This window comes from Arvicanthis niloticus, chromosome X (genome assembly GCF_011762505.2).
Source record: "Arvicanthis niloticus isolate mArvNil1 chromosome X, mArvNil1.pat.X, whole genome shotgun sequence".
NCBI lineage: Eukaryota > Metazoa > Chordata > Mammalia > Rodentia > Muridae > Arvicanthis > Arvicanthis niloticus.
Window position 1 is genome coordinate 98495526 of NC_047679.1, and position 17336 is coordinate 98512861.

Genomic DNA, 17336 nt, shown 5'->3' on the forward strand with positions numbered 1-17336 from the left:
AGGTGATTGTGTTTTAATAATTTGATTCATTTCAGGCTTCTATGGCTATGCCCCCTTGCTGAAATTTAATGGTCAATGTGATGGCATTAAGAGGTAGAGTCTTAGTGTTGAAGAGCTGGGTCAGTGGTTAAGAACACTTGTTCCTCTTACAGAGGAACACCCACATGGAGGTTTGAAACCACTTGTAACTGAAGTTCTAGAGGAATCGGTTGCCTCTTCTGACCTCTGTGGGTACTATGCATGCATGTGTTGTACATACAAACATGAAGGCAAAACACTAATCCACATAAAATAAATCTTAAAAAGAGGCGGGTCTTAAGCTAGGTGTAGGAGCACAGGTATAATCTCTGCACTTGGGAGCTAGTTGCTGCTACAAAGGGACTGTAAATCCAGCCTGGGCTAAGTGAGACCCAGGGACTGTAAATCCAGCCTGGGCTAAGTGAGACCGCATCTTAAAATATGAACACACACACACACAGAGAGAGAGAGAGAGAGAGAGAGAGAGAGAGAGAGAGAGAGAGAGAGAGAGAGAGAGAGAACAGAAAAAGAGAAAATCTTTAAGAGTTAGTTAGGCTTTGTGGGCTACTCCTGAAAGAAATTAAGATCTTTATAAAACATATTTCATACAGCATTTGACCTTCTTCTACCTTTCCCCCATATGAGGATACAATATTGCATGCTTCTGATAGATACAGCAACAAGAAACTATCTTGGGAGCAGAGAACATTCCTCCCCAGACAACCACATCTGCTAATGTCTTGATCTTGGACTTCCCAGCCTCTAGAACTCTGGGAAATAGATTTCAGTTCTTTAGGAGTTATTCAGCTTCGTTTAAAACAGCACAAAAGAACTAAGACATGTTCTATGCTACCAACCCTCATCAAAGTTAATTTTGTAGTTATAAGACATCTTTCCTTAAATCTGAGAAAAAGGAAAACTCCTTCTTAGCTCAGAACAAATCCAGATCAGATTTGCATTTAAGTTTAAGACTCCCGTGTTAGCATTAATTCAGAAAGTACTAATTCTGAAACTACATTATTCCTGTGGACCAGTTAGAGTTGTTTGTAACACCAATATTTACCATTTTTCCTCTTGGTATAAGTTTAAAATATGCTTGGTCTTGAGAGATGATTATATTCAACACAACCATTCTTACTTAGGGAATTATAGTTATACTGGGCAGTTTTTTTTTTTTTTTTATAGATTCCTGAATAACAGATATGTGATCCGTTTCCTAAGTTGGCTTATATAGGAGGTTCATACAAAACTTTGTGTAGAGCATTGTGGCCTTAGCTTGGATGTGTAAGTCAGTGTGTATCTCACAAATGTATCACTGAATTTCTGGATAAGCCATGAATTTGAGAAACAGCAAGGGGGTTCATAGCAGAGCATGCAAGGGAAAGGAAGAAATGATGTGGTTATATTTTAATTTAAAAAAGATAATGAAGAACTTGCCTAGGGCATTAAAGAGACACAACTTGGAATGAATCTGTAGAAATGTTTCCAGAGAGCAGCAGCTGAGGGGAAGGTGGGGGTCAGAAACAAGCAAGCAAACAAATACCATTTGATGTTTGAATTACAAAATGAGAAGCTGTGAAAATGATCTAAGAGGCCATCTAGTGGGCTGTGGATGTAGCTCAGTGGTAGAATACCTGCCTAGCATGTATGAGGTCTTCAGTCTCCTGTATTCCCAGATGTCCAAGAAAAAGAGGCCATTTGTCCTGAAACAATCATAATGATGTTATATTTATGATTCCCACGATAGAATATAAACTGTATGATCTCTAGAAAAGAAAGCAGAAGAAAAATTTGCATGCTCTGTGATCTTTCTCCCCAGGAGTCCTTTTTATAAAATCCTACAGCCAACCTGTTTTAACTCATTCCCTTTTCACAAGGTACAGATTCTCTCAGGGGGACACGTAAACAGAAACAGATTATCTGAATAAAGATTGAAGTCTCATGTGGAGGAAAGAGATTATAAATGCAGCCCAAAGAAGTCCTGAACCGTACCCCAAACCTGTTAGTATCCATATTCCCACCCTTCGTTATTTTCCAACACAGACTTCTGCCACTCTCTTTAGACACACACACACACACACACACACACACACACACACACACACAACCCATTTGACATTTGACTGCACCAGGCTTCCTTTCCTGACCCTTCTTGTAAAGGAATCAGTAATGACAGGAGGGAATATCAGAACCTAGAACCCAATTAAGCACTACTCCTATTAGCATATCAGAAATTAGACCTTCCAAAATTCGTGTGTGTGTTACATGCTTATTTTGACCATACCCAGAACTCCTTACTACTGTAACTCCTCCCCCTACAACTCTCTTCCTCTTCCTAACTAACCTCCATTCAACTTTCATAGATTTTTTTCTTTGTTGGTAGCACAATGAGTCACATAAGGGTACAGTAGCATGGGTCACCATTTGTTTACAGGAGTATAGGCATTTTGCCAACAGCTACACCACTGAAGAAAGTGTCTCTCTGGTGATCAGCCATTATCTGCATATAAATCCTTTTTTTTTTTTTTTTTTTTTTTTTTTGGTTTTTTGAGAAATGGTTTTTCTGTGTAGTCCTGGCTGTCCTGGAACTCACTTTGTAGACCAGGCTGGCCTCGAACTCAGAAATCCACCTGCCTCTGCCTCCCAAGTGCTGGGATTAAAGGCGTGCGCCACCACCGCCCGGCCCTGCATATAAATCCTTTAAGGGGCTTTTGTTTTGTTGTTTTTTTCCTTAGACAGAGTCTCACTCTGTAGCCTAGGCTGGCTTCAAACCTGCAACAATCCTGTTGACTCAGTCTCACGCAAAATTTTTTTTAAGTATTTATTAGTTTTTAGATTTCCATGTGTCTATAGTGTACATTGAACATCCCCCTCCCTTGCCTTTGTCCTCCCTCCTTTTCCACTAGTCCACTTTGTTCTCCTAGATAATTATACTTTGCCTGTCATCCCACAGGGTTCTTGACCACAGTATTCCGTACCACAAATGCACTTGAGGAATGTTTACTAATGGATTCAAAGTAATAACCAGGAGCCTATAATTAGGCTAAAGCTGGGTAACCTGAGCACCAAAGTAATTAGGAACAGTAATGAAGCAGAAACCATGAGAGGGGGGGGTGTGGTGAAAATCCAAAGAGGAACATAATAAGGGAGGGGAAAAATTCACAAGGGAGGGGCAAAAAAGAAGGAAGAAAAAGAGAAAAATAACGGGAAATGGATTAAGTATGACTTGAAAGTCGAAGGAAGAGGACTTGGGGAGGAAGAGAAACAACAGGAGGAAAACATGGTGTGTGTGTGTGTGCGTGTGTGTGGTGTGTGAAGGATGGTTGCAGGTAGGGGAACAAATAAAAACAAAGTGTAATGACATGGATTTGTGAAAATGTCATAATGAAGCCCATCACTCTGTATACTGTTTGGAAGTTAATAAAATAATTAAATCCCAAACTAACTCTACCCGTATAAGCACATTTATTTTATAAAGCCATAAATCCACAGGGATGCTAGGTAGATAAGTGAGATGGAAGAAAAGCCTTGTGCTCCTTGTGCAGTAACCCGTGCACTGACTGGCAGTAGTGGATGGAGAGCTGGGATTGAAAATCGTTTTGTAGATCCATTCAGGCAAGTGCTATCAACAGATGCCAAATCTAGGAGGTTTTTGATAAGGATCAAGGTGTATTTGGGGACTTATAGTTTCTCCACATAGGATTTTAGTAGCAAGATCATTGATGGAAGAGGGGGTGAACAAGCCTAGCAATTATGTAGTGGAAGAATGAGGTAGCACCGTGATCGAAAATAAAATAAATTACTGAGTTATTGCATGTGTGGGCGCATGTGTGTTATGGTCCATTTATGAAAATCAGAAGACTACTCTCAGCACTTGGTTTGTTCCTGCTAACTTTTAAGATCTGAGAATCAAATTCAGGTTGTTAGGACTATGCACAAGCACTTCTGAAGAATGAGCTATCTTGACAGCCCACATCCTGGATCTTAAAACAAAAACAGGACCTTAAAAAGATCAGTGTTGGGGGTGGAAAGATGGCACAGAGGTTAAGAATGCATACCATTCTCTGAGAGGACCAGAGTTCAATTCCTAGCACACTCAAACCTACTCTAACTCCAGTTCTAAGGGCTCAAACACCCTCTTCTGACTTCATCGGCACTGCACACACACACACACACACACACACACACACACACACACAATTTTAAAATAAAATACTAGAAAAAATATCAGTGTCATAAAAAGCAAATTCTGTTCCAAATTAAAGGAGATTTAAAGGACAAGGCAAAATTATGACTTTAGACTAAATCCTGCATTTTAGGGAAAATTATATAAAGAAAAAATTTCAGCAGATTAAAATGATGTAATAATATCGTGAGCCAGTCACCAAAGTTGACAACTGTGGTTATAGAAGAGAATGTCCTTATTACCTATAATGTAAGTTGGCATAGAACATTACACGATAGGCAAGGTTGGCCTTGAACTCCTGACCCTTTTGTCTCCTCAGTGTTGTATTACAGGAATGTGCCACCACATCTGGTTCTATTTTGAGCAGAGGATTGAATCCAGGGCTGTAAGTGCCAGGCAAGAATTCTACCAACTGAACTACATTCTTACACGATCAGGGCAAGCACATTCTAAAGCCAATGCCGGACAAGGCAAGCAGTAGTGAAAAACTGAGATCGTTCTCAATGGGAGGTGCCCAGACCAAGGCACCGCGTTTAGTAAATGATGTTGTTGTTTTAAGACTTACTTAAATCAAGTGTATATGGATCTCTCTGTGTGTGGGTATGTGCTTGTGAATTCTGCAGCTTCAGAGGCCAGAAGAGAGAGAATCCATGGATCTGGAGTTGCAGGGGGCAGTTGTGAAAACCTGCCCCAGCTTGTGTGTTAGAAACCCCATCCTCAGCAAGAACAGCAAGTGCTCTCACCTCTTCAGTTCTATCCATGGATTTTTAATTTTTTTTTTTTTATTTATTTAGGAGTTTGCACCCACATTTTTCCACACCACGCTCTTGACTTAAACTCAGAGCATATCTTGTGTGAGTCAGTTCTCTTCTTCCACCACACGAGTTCCAGGGATCAAACCCAGGTCATTAGGCTTGGCGGCAGGTACTTTTTCCTGCTGAGCCATCTTGCGGGGCCCTAATGCCGGATACTTTTTGTTTGTTGTTTTCAGTGAAGTTCTGTGAAGGATTTGCTAGTATTCTTTTTTTCTTGAGAAGCCCAATCCCCAACCCGCCAGGTTTACTGAGACAGGGTCTGGATGTGTAACTCAGGCTGGTATTGGACTTACCGTGTTTGGACAGACAAGACATTCTCTTCCGATGCTTTCTGAATGCTGAGATTATAGGAATTTGACACAATCCCTGGTTTTGGATTTTATTGCTTTTGCCCTTGAAAACAGAACCCCAGTGCTTTGAACTCCGTTTTTGATGTGTTCTCTTTTTCTTTTCTTTTTTGGGGGGTTGTGGGGGTGGAGGTGGAGTGCATATAGGGGTGAAGTGCCAGGGCACTTGTGGGGAGATCAGAGAACAAGCAAGGAATCAGTTCTCTCCTTCCCCCATGTGGGTCCCTGGGATCGAACCCAAATAGATGGGCTTAGCGACAGGTGCCTTACTGAAACCAGGCCACCTATGGTTTTCTTAACACAACTTTCCTGCTATTCCAACATTCCTGTATTCCAAATATTCCTGTATTTTTCCAAACCTTCACAGGATCAGTGTTCAGTGGCATCATAAGCGAGTATAACGTCTTACTCTGCTGCCCCCTAGTGTGTGAGCTGCGTAGAGGCTGGTCAATTTTATTTGCTCTGGTATCCAAGCAGAGGCTTCCAGGCTTTCCAGAGAGAAGACTCATTGGTCCTTTCTTCATCATTTGGTCATTAGGCAAATGAAGCTAAGGGAAGCAAGCTCCAATTCACTCAGAATCAGATTTCTGAAAACTGACCACTCTTCCTTTTTAATGCCCGGGAGGATGGGAGGTATCCCTGAGAGACTCAAGGCTTAGTATCTACAGAATGCCTTTCAACTCATGAAATTGGGAAAATGTTTGAATTTTATTGCTTTTACCACTGAAAATGAAATCACAGGAATAAATAAGTAGCACAGAGCTGTTTTTGTTCTTGTTCTGTGGAATGCCATTTTCTGTCTTCACCCTCCTCCTACTGTCCATTTGATTAGTTCAACCCATGCTAATTAAATAGGACTGTCTGCTAACACCCAACCTATCCCACGGGAATTTCAGGAACAGGAGGAAAAAAAGACGGGGGAGGCGCATGACAGTCCACTGAGGAAGACTTATCCGGTTCCTGGTGTCTCTCTGAGCCTCCCAATTTATCCACTTGGGAGGTGGCTACCCATTCCTAAAGCAAATTGTAGTAACCCATGCCACCAACTGATGGGAGCAGATCATAGAACCACTGAGCATTTCTTTGAATTTTATTGAAAATTGACATGGACATTAGAAAGATAATGAGCTAAACAGTGCTGGTTCCGGGATGCATCTTCTGAAGAATGAAAGCCCCAGAGGGGCAGTGACTGATCACAGATTTGAGCAAAAAGAACCACAGAGTAGAAAGGAAAAACAAACAGAGATTCTGGAAAACATGCAAAGAGGCTCTCTCAAGAGACGAGACAGCAGAATGTTGGTGTCTGTGGTGTGGACAGTTAGGAATGAGCACTTTCACATGGTATTCAGAGAGTAAGTAAAGCCAATGATTTCAAGGCAGATTTACCACCATCAAAGCTTTCCTTCAAGATACCAAGTTGAGCAGAAACCTCTTGCGAAACCTGCAAAGCCCCTTGGAAGTTTGTGTGGAGAAACTTTGTTCTCGACTAAAGCTTAAGCCCCCCTCTTGTCTTTCTCCAGCTGAATGTTAATTGTTCCATTTCTCACCCTTGCTGGGGGTCTGCAGAAAGTCTGTGAATGCTGAAGATGCAAATGTCACTCAACTTTCTCTTCCATAGTCAGAATCAGCTTAATAGTGTCTGAAGACAGTCAACCCATTGCACCAGAGAATTGTTTTTTTCTTAAAAAACAAACAAACAAACAACATAACACTCCCAAAACCTCGTGAACAGCATTTCCACACTCACAGCTGAGGTCTGCCACAGTCACTTAACACCTGAGTGAATGGTCCTGTTGTTGTCTCTCTGAGGTTACATTTGGTCCATTTCCAGCTCTGATGATTCTTTTCTTGCCTTGTGAGTTTAGTACAAGACAATTCCATGTGAAACACCATGTAAATCAGAAGAGAGCTTCTTGCCTGGGACACATGTACACTTGTTGAGTGTGGTGTCTATGTGTGTAGTTGCAGGGGAGGGGGACTGGTTGATTTCTTGCTTGAGACAGTATGGAGCCCTAACTAACTCTTCTATAATGGCAGTCTTCTCCTTTAGACTTAGTACAGCTGCTGAAGACAAGGTTAAAAAAAGCTGGAGAAGGAGAGAGAAAGAGAGAGAAAACACGAAATTAGCCAAAGAGAAAAGACATTCAAAGTGACATGCAAGGGGAGGGGACAGTGGAAGATAGTACAGATTAACTGCTGAGAAGACAGGAACAGGTCACGATGGGCCATCACCATGGGGAAATCTGTAGAGAAGGTTTGAAGAACACCACACACCAGTTTAATTGCATCTTGCTTTAATTTAAAAAGAAGCACATATTAACAGCCAAATGTGAATGCCAAATGATTAAAAAAAAATCCAAACCAGGTGGAGAAAACAGACTTCTTGGCTTAAGAGAAATGAAGGCTGTGAAGGCTGTGTGTGTGTGTGTGTGTGTGTGTGTGTGTGTGTGTGTGTACACTTCAGGAAGCCATTCCATTCCAGTCTGGAAAAGACAGACCATTTCTAATGAGTGGTTTTTGTTTCACTAGAAGTAAACAGGGAACTTAGAGTATTTAAAAAAAAAAAAAGTAACAACTGTACTAATTAAAGACTTTCAAGTGAAGTAAAAACAAAAGTTTTTCCATTTACAGTGAGACAAACTTCTCAATGAAATTTAGCATCATCTTTTAATAAGTTCAATTGCTTTTTATATCCACCTGAGTTCCCTAATTACACAGTGCACCAGTAAAATGTACACTGGCCTGGTTCTGGTCCAGACTTACAGGATCTGATAGTCTGTAAGAGTTACAGACTTACAGCCACAGGAACTGATCATCTGTAAGACTTACAGACTTAGAGCTAACTGATCATCCAGCATCATGGCAGCTGCCCCGGAGCCTTCTCTTCACCTGTGCCTACCCACCCCATCCTATTCTTCTATGTGAAAACCCTCAAGAGTCATCTAACAGTGGTTTCTTCGAACATCAAAAAAATTCTTGTCTCCAGGAAGATACATAAATTCTTGGATCCCTTGGTGAAAAGGATTGGGAACCCAGCGACAGGAAATTGAAATATTTGCTTGAGCTTTGCCTAAGAATAGCAGTGGGACCTTGGATGAGTCCCTTCATTTCTCTACGTGCCAATATCTTCCTACAGCATGGGATGAAGGTATATCAGCCATGCAGATCAAAAAGCTTCTCACTTTATATACAATTTCTGCTTGCTTTTGGAAGGTTGTGTAGCTCAAATACTTGTGAAGTATTTTGAGATCCTCCAGCCTCAAGTAGTGAGTTTATACACAAATGCAAATGAAAGACCTCATTTACAAATACAAGTACTTCTTAAGGAAGATGATACTTTCTGGCCGGCAGGCAGGCTGGGAAGGTGGATTAAAACCCTTAAGGCAGCTGGGTGTGGTGGTGGTTGCCTTTAACCCCAGCACTCAGGAAATAAGGTAGGCAAATCTCTGTGAATTTCAGGCCAGCCTCGTTTAGATTGTGATTTCAAGACCAGCCAGGGCTACATAGTAAGAACCTGTTTTTAAAAACAAACACACAGAACCCCATGGCTACATATAAGGGGCCTTTCTCAGGGAGAACCAGACAGCCTTAACTCAGTAGCCTGACTCTCCCTACTACTGATAGTATCTGAGATACTTGGAGATTCTGCTTTAGGGCTTTCAGTTCTCAGTCGTGGCTGGGTTTGTTTTGTTTTGCCTCTAGGCATAGGGTTTCCTGAAATTCTCCACTTCCAGTTGATTTTCCAAGGACTAGCTTTCACTTTGTCACCTTGCCTCTGGCCACTGGCTAGTACACATCAAAACCACCTTCTCTCTTTGCCAACAAGAAAAGAGAAAGTGCACACATTGACTTGCTTGCTTTTAACTAGTTCTGCTTTGGGCTTAGTCTTAGGTTCAAGTTATTAACTATAATTGTAGACAACGGCCCCTGCACTTTTTTAACAGTTCAGAGGGCCTGCACATTTATTATCACCTTGCGATTTTTTTTAGAGGTAGTGATCATACAGCCACCTTTATAACAAGAAAATAGAAGGTCTAGGTCCATGCCAGTGGGACTGAGAGGCAGAAGCAAGTTGCAGAACTCAAAACAAACAAAAACCAAAAAACAAAAACAAAATGTTTGAAGTACCAGAGCAGGGGTGGAGGGCCCAGATGTCTGGCACCATTAAAGAAAAAAAAAATAATAACTTGTCAGTTAAAATAAGAACTTTCGCTTAAAAGGCTAAGTGGAGTCCAGTCCAGCTGTAGCGGGGCATACTATTCAGTACACAGCCATGGATTACTGCAAAGGAAGGGCAGAGAGACGCCATATTAGCCACAGATCATTGCCAGGTCGCCTCTAGCTGTTGCTCTGTCACTAGCCAAACACCAAAAGCCATACTCTGCCTCATGGCCCCGGGGGTGGAAGGCTCTGTACTTCAAAGGGTTTCCAAAAGCCACAATCAGGTGGGACCCATTATAAAACTTAAGACTACCAGATTTTTAAAATATCAAATCCTTAGACCAAAGTAAATGACCTTTCAAGTGACAATGCCTCTTTACTTCCCTCCAGCTAATGGTCTCTCCTCTTTTAAGTGGCGTGTGTGCAAATGCAGATTCAACCTACCAATACATTCATCAGGGAAACTAGAATACTCATCTAGGCAACCCCATGCCTAGATTCTTTGATCAGCTCACCAATTTACAAACTGGGATTATTATTCTTGCTATTCCACCTCATTGGGATGGCAAGAAATGATCAATGGCATGCTGAAGTCCCCAAGGAGAATTCTAGAAGTCTATCAATCAAGACTCTAGGCTGGTAATAACATTCTGGTTTATTTTCCCTTTTGTATCTATGGGGTACCCAGAATTAGAGAGGGGGAGTATACACTATCTGCCCCAGCAATTGTATTTTGTATAGGAAAGGCTTGGTGTAAATAAATGTGTGGGTGACTTTTAACACAGCTTGTGTAAACTGACTCTGAGTAAAGGGAATCGAGAAAGGACTGGGCTAAGATGGTAGAATAGGCATCACCTGCAATCTTTTAGAACCTATGATAAGGGGCTACGGCTCCTGGCATTTAGAGGAGTAGGTGAACAGTCCCAGTGACTAGGATGCAGGAGTCTAAGGTGACAGTTCTGACCACTGACTGGTGCTTATCCAGTCACAGTGGATGGAAATACTTCAAGGAAACAAGTATCAGTCGACTTCAAATGGGGAAGTTGGTACATAAAACGTGGCAAACAGCAACTCGTAAACACGTGAATCAGGCAAAGACAGATTGGGGAAGTGGGGATGCATATGGCTGAGGGTACTAGGAGAGGGACTGAGGTATGAAATGCATCTCCAAGCCATGTGATTGCTAGCTTCTTGGTTAGGGGCCAGACATCATCATTTGACTCTCAGGCTTCTATAAACCTTCAAAGGAAGAAAAGGGGAAGGCATGAGGTGTATGCCCCCTAAGCATGTTAAGGGGGAAATAAAGAGAGGGAGGCCCAGCTCTGTTGCACAGGAAAGGGCGCGTCTACAGGAAGCCCAAACTGAAAATGAAAAGAGAAGGGGGGGTTAATGAATGGATGGATGAATGTACCAAAAAAAGTCAGAAGGAAATTAAGTCATAACTAATAGATAAAGTAGAATCACTATGTTAGATGCTCTTAAAGCCTTGTGCACTGGCTCCTGGGAAAATGCTTTCTAACGTGAATAGCAGTATTATTATTATTAAATACTATTAAATAGTAGAGGTATTAAAAAGCAAAATAAAGATCAAAACCCACACAGTCTTTAAAATCTGTTCTTGACAAATAACCTGCCAACACACACACATACACACATACATACACACACACACACACACACACACACACACACACACATACACACATCCAGATAACCTTGTCCATGAATACCAAGTCTCTAGTGTCCTTAGGCCACCAGATACAGCATCAGGCTCACAGCCCCCTTGACCCACAAGAAAAGAAGCTGAGGTTTCAACCTTGTCCATGAATACCAAGTCTCTAGTGTCCTTAGGCCACCAGATACAGCATCAGGCTCACAGCCCCCTTGACCCACAAGAAAAGAAGCTGAGGTTTCAACTTTGGCAGTCTTCAGAGCAAGCTTAGCTGGCTAACTGCTACTCTAAGCCAATACCTGTTTGTCAAGTGTGTGATGGGGTTTGGTTTCAACCAGTGTGACCTGTAAACCTGAACTACAGAAGCCCATCACTGGCTTGTGTTCATGTAACATTTTGACCTGTCTCCTCCTGGGATTTCATTCCTATGAAAGTAAAGTCATATTGGTCCCTATGTCACATATAAAGAGACTGACATGCCTGTGGTTGTAAAGAAAGTATCATTTCATCCAGGATAAGAGATATCCACTCAAGACTTCGGGAATTTAGTCTTCCTAAACAGAAAGCTGCTATTTGATGCCAGTGCCCTCCCTAGTAGGGGCTCCAGGACTTGCTTTTAAACCAGACACTAAATCATTTCATTGTTCTTTTAGGATGCATTTGTTTGGCTCAGTTTCTTGAGCTTTCTGTTTCAGAAGCCTGGATGGACTTCCTTGCCAGGATTTGCTTGGAAGGAGGATGCCTTTGCCAGCTGCCTGAAGTCTCTAGTACAACAGTTGCAGCCATTGGTTTTGTGACTAATAGCAGGCTCTCCATATAAACCACAAGCCAGGGGACATCTTCTCAATGCTTTAGTTCCAAACAAACAAACAAACAAACAAAGTAAGGCAGTTCATGAGATCACTGAAGTACTTTGGACACCAACCAGATATTTTATGTTAGCATATTAGTGTTGATTTTGTAGGTGTGACAATGGTGACTGTGTTTGTTTTTAAAGCATAATTATCTTCTAGAAATACATACTATGCATTTTACACATGAATTGATACAACTTTTGCCTTACAATATTCCAGCATGTCTGAGGTAATTGCACAATCTGAGTTAGCGGTATGTCAATGATTCTTTGGTGACTGAGCTGCAGGAATATTCGGCTGAATTGTACTATTATCTCTTCTCTTATCCACATTTGAAAGTTTCCATGGTACAGTTTTAAAAATAAATTAAAGTGTGCTGTTAAAAGCATTGACATTCAATTTCCCTTCACTACCTGATTTTGGTCAAATAGACAAAAGGTGCTTAATCACTGCTTTCATCCATCCTGTGATGACTGTTTGCAGTCTCTGTAAAAGCTGTGATAGCAGGGACCAATTCTATTTACTTCTGTAGACACAACCACCAACCCCCTGGGATCCTTACTAAGAATTACCTGCTTACCTCTTTAGCAGAGGTTTTCATGAAGCTCACACTTCCTTACAGAACTTCATTTTAAATGTGTGTGTGTGTGTGTGTGTGTGTGTGTGTGTGTGTGTGTGTGTGGCAGTTGTGGGCTACCTAATGTATGGGTGCTGGGAACACAACTCAGCTTGTTTGGAAAAACAGTAAGTGTTCTTAACCACTCTGAACCATTACTCCAGACCCAGAATTAAATTTTTAAAAATTAACTTATTATTGTTGTTTGTAGGCACACATGTCACGGTGGAATGGTATCAGAGGACAACTTTTGGAGTTGGTTCTATCCTTCCACTATTATATGGGTTCTAGGGATTGAACTCAGGCTGTAGGCTTAAATGGATTTCTGTGAAAGGTAAACGCTGCTACCGAAGCCTGCTGAGCCATCTCACCAGCTGTCACGGAACCAAATGGAATGATTTCCCTGTAGTATCTGAAGTCTCTTCCTTGTTTTCTACTTTGCTTATATTTGGAGGGTAGGGCACAGAATCAAAAGAAATTAAAGAAGGTGAAACTCTCAGAGAAGGACTAGAGGGAGACATAGAAGCAATTTCTCATGGTACATTCCTAAATTTGGGGTGTGGTGTGGGTCAATACTGATTGTGACATTGCAGGTAGGGACTGTGAACTCAGCAGTTTCCCACTTCATCACAATTCAACAATTCATTTTGAAAGTCATGATTATGTCTCTTCATGGAAAAAAAATATAGAAACTGAAACTGTTTACATGTTGGTCACATGATCTGCCTACCTATGCTACAGGGTTGTTCCAGCAGCAAAGCTCTGCAAATGCTCTTGAGAACACACACACACACACACACACACACACACACACACACACACACACTTCCAATCAGGCAGGCAGGCAGGCATTCCACTTAAAACCACAGTCAGATTATATCATCATATGTAAGTCTCAGGAGGAAATTAGCAGGTCCAATCTTTTATGGTTAGCTATGAGTGCTACCAGTGTGGGGTTTTGGGAGGTATGTTGTAGAAGCCACTGCCAGTATTATTTAGAGTTAATAAAGCTTACCAGGACCCTGGGTGTCATGCAGCATGCAGCAAACAGCAGAGTTAACTGTAAAACAGTAAGAACTGGTGAAGATGGACTGAGCATGAGGAGAAATCCAATATTATGAATTAATACCAATAATGAAATGTTAGCAGTCTAAGGCGATTAGGAGAAACAGAAAAGGGAACAGGTGGGGGTGGCTTGGTAGATACCCCTGAAACAATGGTATTCTTTCTTAGTCTCCTTAGGAAGTATTTCCAGAGGAAATACTGAATCTGGAACTTGATCAGATCCAACCACAATGTGTCTAAAAAAACATTTCTACCACAGTCCAATCTCTACCCTCCTCAAATCATCACCAGCAAAAGCACTATGGGAACAGGGTAGCATAAATTTAGTGACATCTTCCAGAAGCTTATCACATTGCTCACAGAGATTCATAAGGTGCCCAGACCTGTGGCCATTAGAGTATGGATGAGGATGGGCTATTGTAGCTCTAGTGTAAGGTGCCATGTTCCAGCAAGGTTTTCTCCCATCTTGGAACTGGAAAAGGACACTGTCACCAACCCCAGATATTTTTGATCTTTTAAAGACGAATCCAAGGCCATGGGTGCCAAGTGGTAGAGCTCTTGCTTAATATGTGTAGAGCTCAGGGCCCCACCCATACCACTCCCAAAAGGAATGTATGAATTATTCTCTGCTAGCATAAGTAATACACTATCACTGATAAGTTTATAGATGGTGGATCCACAGAATTTTTCCATCAGGCTAGTTGAACTTTAGCAGCAAAAACCAACCAACCAACCAACCAACCAACTAACAAACAAAAAACTCAACAGAACAAAAAAACCCCCCAAACCCCAAAACAAGAAAAAAACCAAGTTATTGTAGGGATTTTGTTTGTTTGTTGGTTGGTTGGTTGGTTGGTTGGTTGGTTTTTAGTTTTTGAGACAGTTTCTGGCTCTTCTGGAGCTCACTTTGTAGACCATGCTGGCCACCACCACCCAGCAATATGTAGTTTTAAGATTCTCTTCTGGGAAAAAAAAATCTCTGGACCAAGTTGGTGAAAATGTTCAAATTACACATTAGGTAGTCAAACTGGATAATAAATTGGCAAAACTCAATGCCTTGAATTATTAAATAGTTTGTATTCATGGTTGATTCCTAAGTGAGTGTCCCAGGACAGAGGCAAAAAGTTTGTTCTTTCTTCTGGGAAGCATCTAGTGGCTGACTCAATCTAGTGGCTCAAAATAGAAAGTCATGACCGTGGCTATCCTGGAACCTTAAGAAAGTATTTTTTTGTTTTGTTTTGTTTTGTTTTGTTTTGTTTTGTTTTGTTTTTCGAGACAGGGTTTTTCTGTGTAGCCCTGGCTGTCCTGGAACTCACTCTGTAGACCAGGCTGGCCTCTAACTTAGAAATCCACCTGCCTCTGCCTCCCAAGTGCTGGGATTAAAGGTGTGTGCCACCACTGCCCAGCTAGAAAGGCTATTATTAAACACTCTGTATTGGAGTTCCCTGAAACCTACTGCACAAACAATTGTAGAGCAAAAGGGAACCTCCAGATATTTTCTTGCTAGGAACATTTTCCTCTTCTCTGGCTCTGAAATGAGGAGTGGGTAATTTACCCAAGCAGAGACTGGGGGTAGGGCAGAAGGATTAACTCACCAAACATTTAGAGAAACAAAATGGTTTCAGGGCCATTCCCTGAGCTTGAAAATGGGCTGCAAAGAGGATACTGGCATCTGAAGACTCTCCTCTAGATTCTTAGTACCCCAGGCTGGGTATAACTAAGCAGCCTCCACGAAGAGGTGTAGCAAAGGAATGGGAGATGGGACACAAGGTGCAGCCTTCACTGGTAACATTTACCTTCCAAAGGCTGTATCTTTTGAGAACTAAGGCAGAGGAAGGGTTAGACTGTAGGCCCCTCCCCTCAGATTTGGGAGGAACAAGCAAACCTGTAAGCTGCATGTTATTGAACATCCATGGCAGTGTTTTTCAACCTTCTCACTGCTTCAACCCTTAAATACAGTTTATCATGTTGTGGTGACCCCCAACCATAACATTGTCTGCTAATTCAGAACTGGAATTTTGCTACTGTTATGAATCATAATGTAAATATTGGATATGCAGGATATCTGATATGTGACCCCTGTGAAAAGATTGGTTGGGGTCTCAGACCTCAGGTTGAGAACCACTGCTCTAGGGTCTGGGGAAGTACTAAAGCTTCTGTTAAAAGATCCCATCCTCCTTCCATGATCCTGGTCTGCCCATCCTTTTTGTTGCTCTCATCCTTCCACATCTCTCCTGGTTTATTTCCTACTTTCTAGCCTCTCTTCCCTCACTATTTGCCAGGCGTTGGCAGAGCTTTCCCAGCTGGGACAAACAGAAAAGCTACACTTTTAGGAACACTACTCTCCTTAGCAACTCAAACTTGGGTGCTACAGGGACAATGGTCACTATCTCAGTGTAACTGCCAGACTGCAGTTCACACCTGCCCGCCAATCCCCTTGGCTTCTAGGTGGATGGAGGGGGTAGGGATGAATAGGAAAAGAAAGATCCTCTCTCTCTCTCTCTCTCTCTCTCTCTCTCTCTCTCTCTCTCTCTCACACACACACACACACACACACACACACACTTACACACACACACAGAACCAGCAGCCTGCTACTTACTTCTTCTTCTCTTTGTCTCTTTTCAGAGTCTGTGAGCCCCCAGCCTGAGAGCCCTGAGACTGGAGCAGCTCAGCCGCCGCCTTTCTCTGCTTGAAGGCGTTCATCTCCTCATCCAGACATTTCTTCTTATCCTCCAGCTTCTTCTTCTCTTCCTGGTGCAGTTTCTTCAGACGGTCAAACTTCTCATGCAGCTGGCAGAGGGCCACAAGGAGGTTAGAGAGAGTCCCTCTGCAGCAGCGAGCAGTCCCCAGCCCAGCTAAGACCAGAGTAGGTGGGAATCACCATAACTGCAATCCTACAGTAGGACTCTGAAACATTAGGAGACATTCCAGCCAGTGACCAACTTGATGGTGCCAAGGATTCTTCTGGAGATTGCTGGAGATTGTTCTCAGAATCTCTGCTCCTGAAATGGTCGAGCAGCAGCAACACATTCTGCTTGACCAGACATTTTATTTAAAAGAACTAGTGTAGTTATCGGGTGTGGTTGACAATAATATTTGCTGTATTTACTGAGTTTGTTACAAGCCAACCACTAAATCCGATATATAAAAACTCTTTTCATTAATACATCTCTGTTTTCTTTTTTGTTTATTTTTGAGACAGTGTCTTGTTGTGTAGCTCAAGCTAACCTTGAACTCAAAATCCTCCTGTCTCTGCCATTTGAATACTGAGATTACAGGCATATGCCACCATGACTAGCTTTACAACACTGTCGAAGTGGGTTCTGCTATTATGTGCATTTTAATGAGAAAACTGAAAGTCTCATAAGTGAAGGTATATGTCTAAGGTCAACCGAATCTTTAGAGGACTATATAATGGGATCTCCCATATGTAAAGATCTCTCCTGGATAAGCACATCTTAGAATCCACCTATATCTGCCCCTCAAGGCTGGGATTACAAGCATGTACAACCATTCCTGGCTCTTTATGTGGGTGTTGAAGATCTGAACTCAAGTTGTCATGCTTGCAGGGCAAGCACTCTTGTTCACTGAGGCATCTC

At 41.9% G+C, this 17336-nt stretch overlaps 1 protein-coding gene across 6 annotated transcripts in view; it reads right to left on the reverse strand.

The window, feature by feature from the left end:
- Positions 1–6438: 6438 nt before the first annotated feature.
- Septin6 (septin 6) overlaps positions 6439–17336 on the reverse strand; it is a 73519-nt gene continuing 62621 nt past the window's right edge. Inside the window, exons 9-11 of one of the 6 annotated variants that reach the window (XM_034485223.2) lie at positions 16337–16527; positions 13685–13729; positions 6439–7452 (exon numbers count right to left, since the gene is read on the reverse strand). In XM_034485223.2, the coding sequence (XP_034341114.1) occupies positions 13726–13729; positions 16337–16527 (195 nt within the window). In that variant the 3' untranslated portion in view covers positions 6439–7452; positions 13685–13725. Of the gene's footprint in view, positions 7453–7643; positions 9648–10164; positions 10889–13684; positions 13730–16336; positions 16528–17336 lie in introns of those variants that run through there. The other 5 variants (XM_034485226.2, XM_034485224.2, XM_034485221.2 and 2 more) reach the window with 5 other exon arrangements.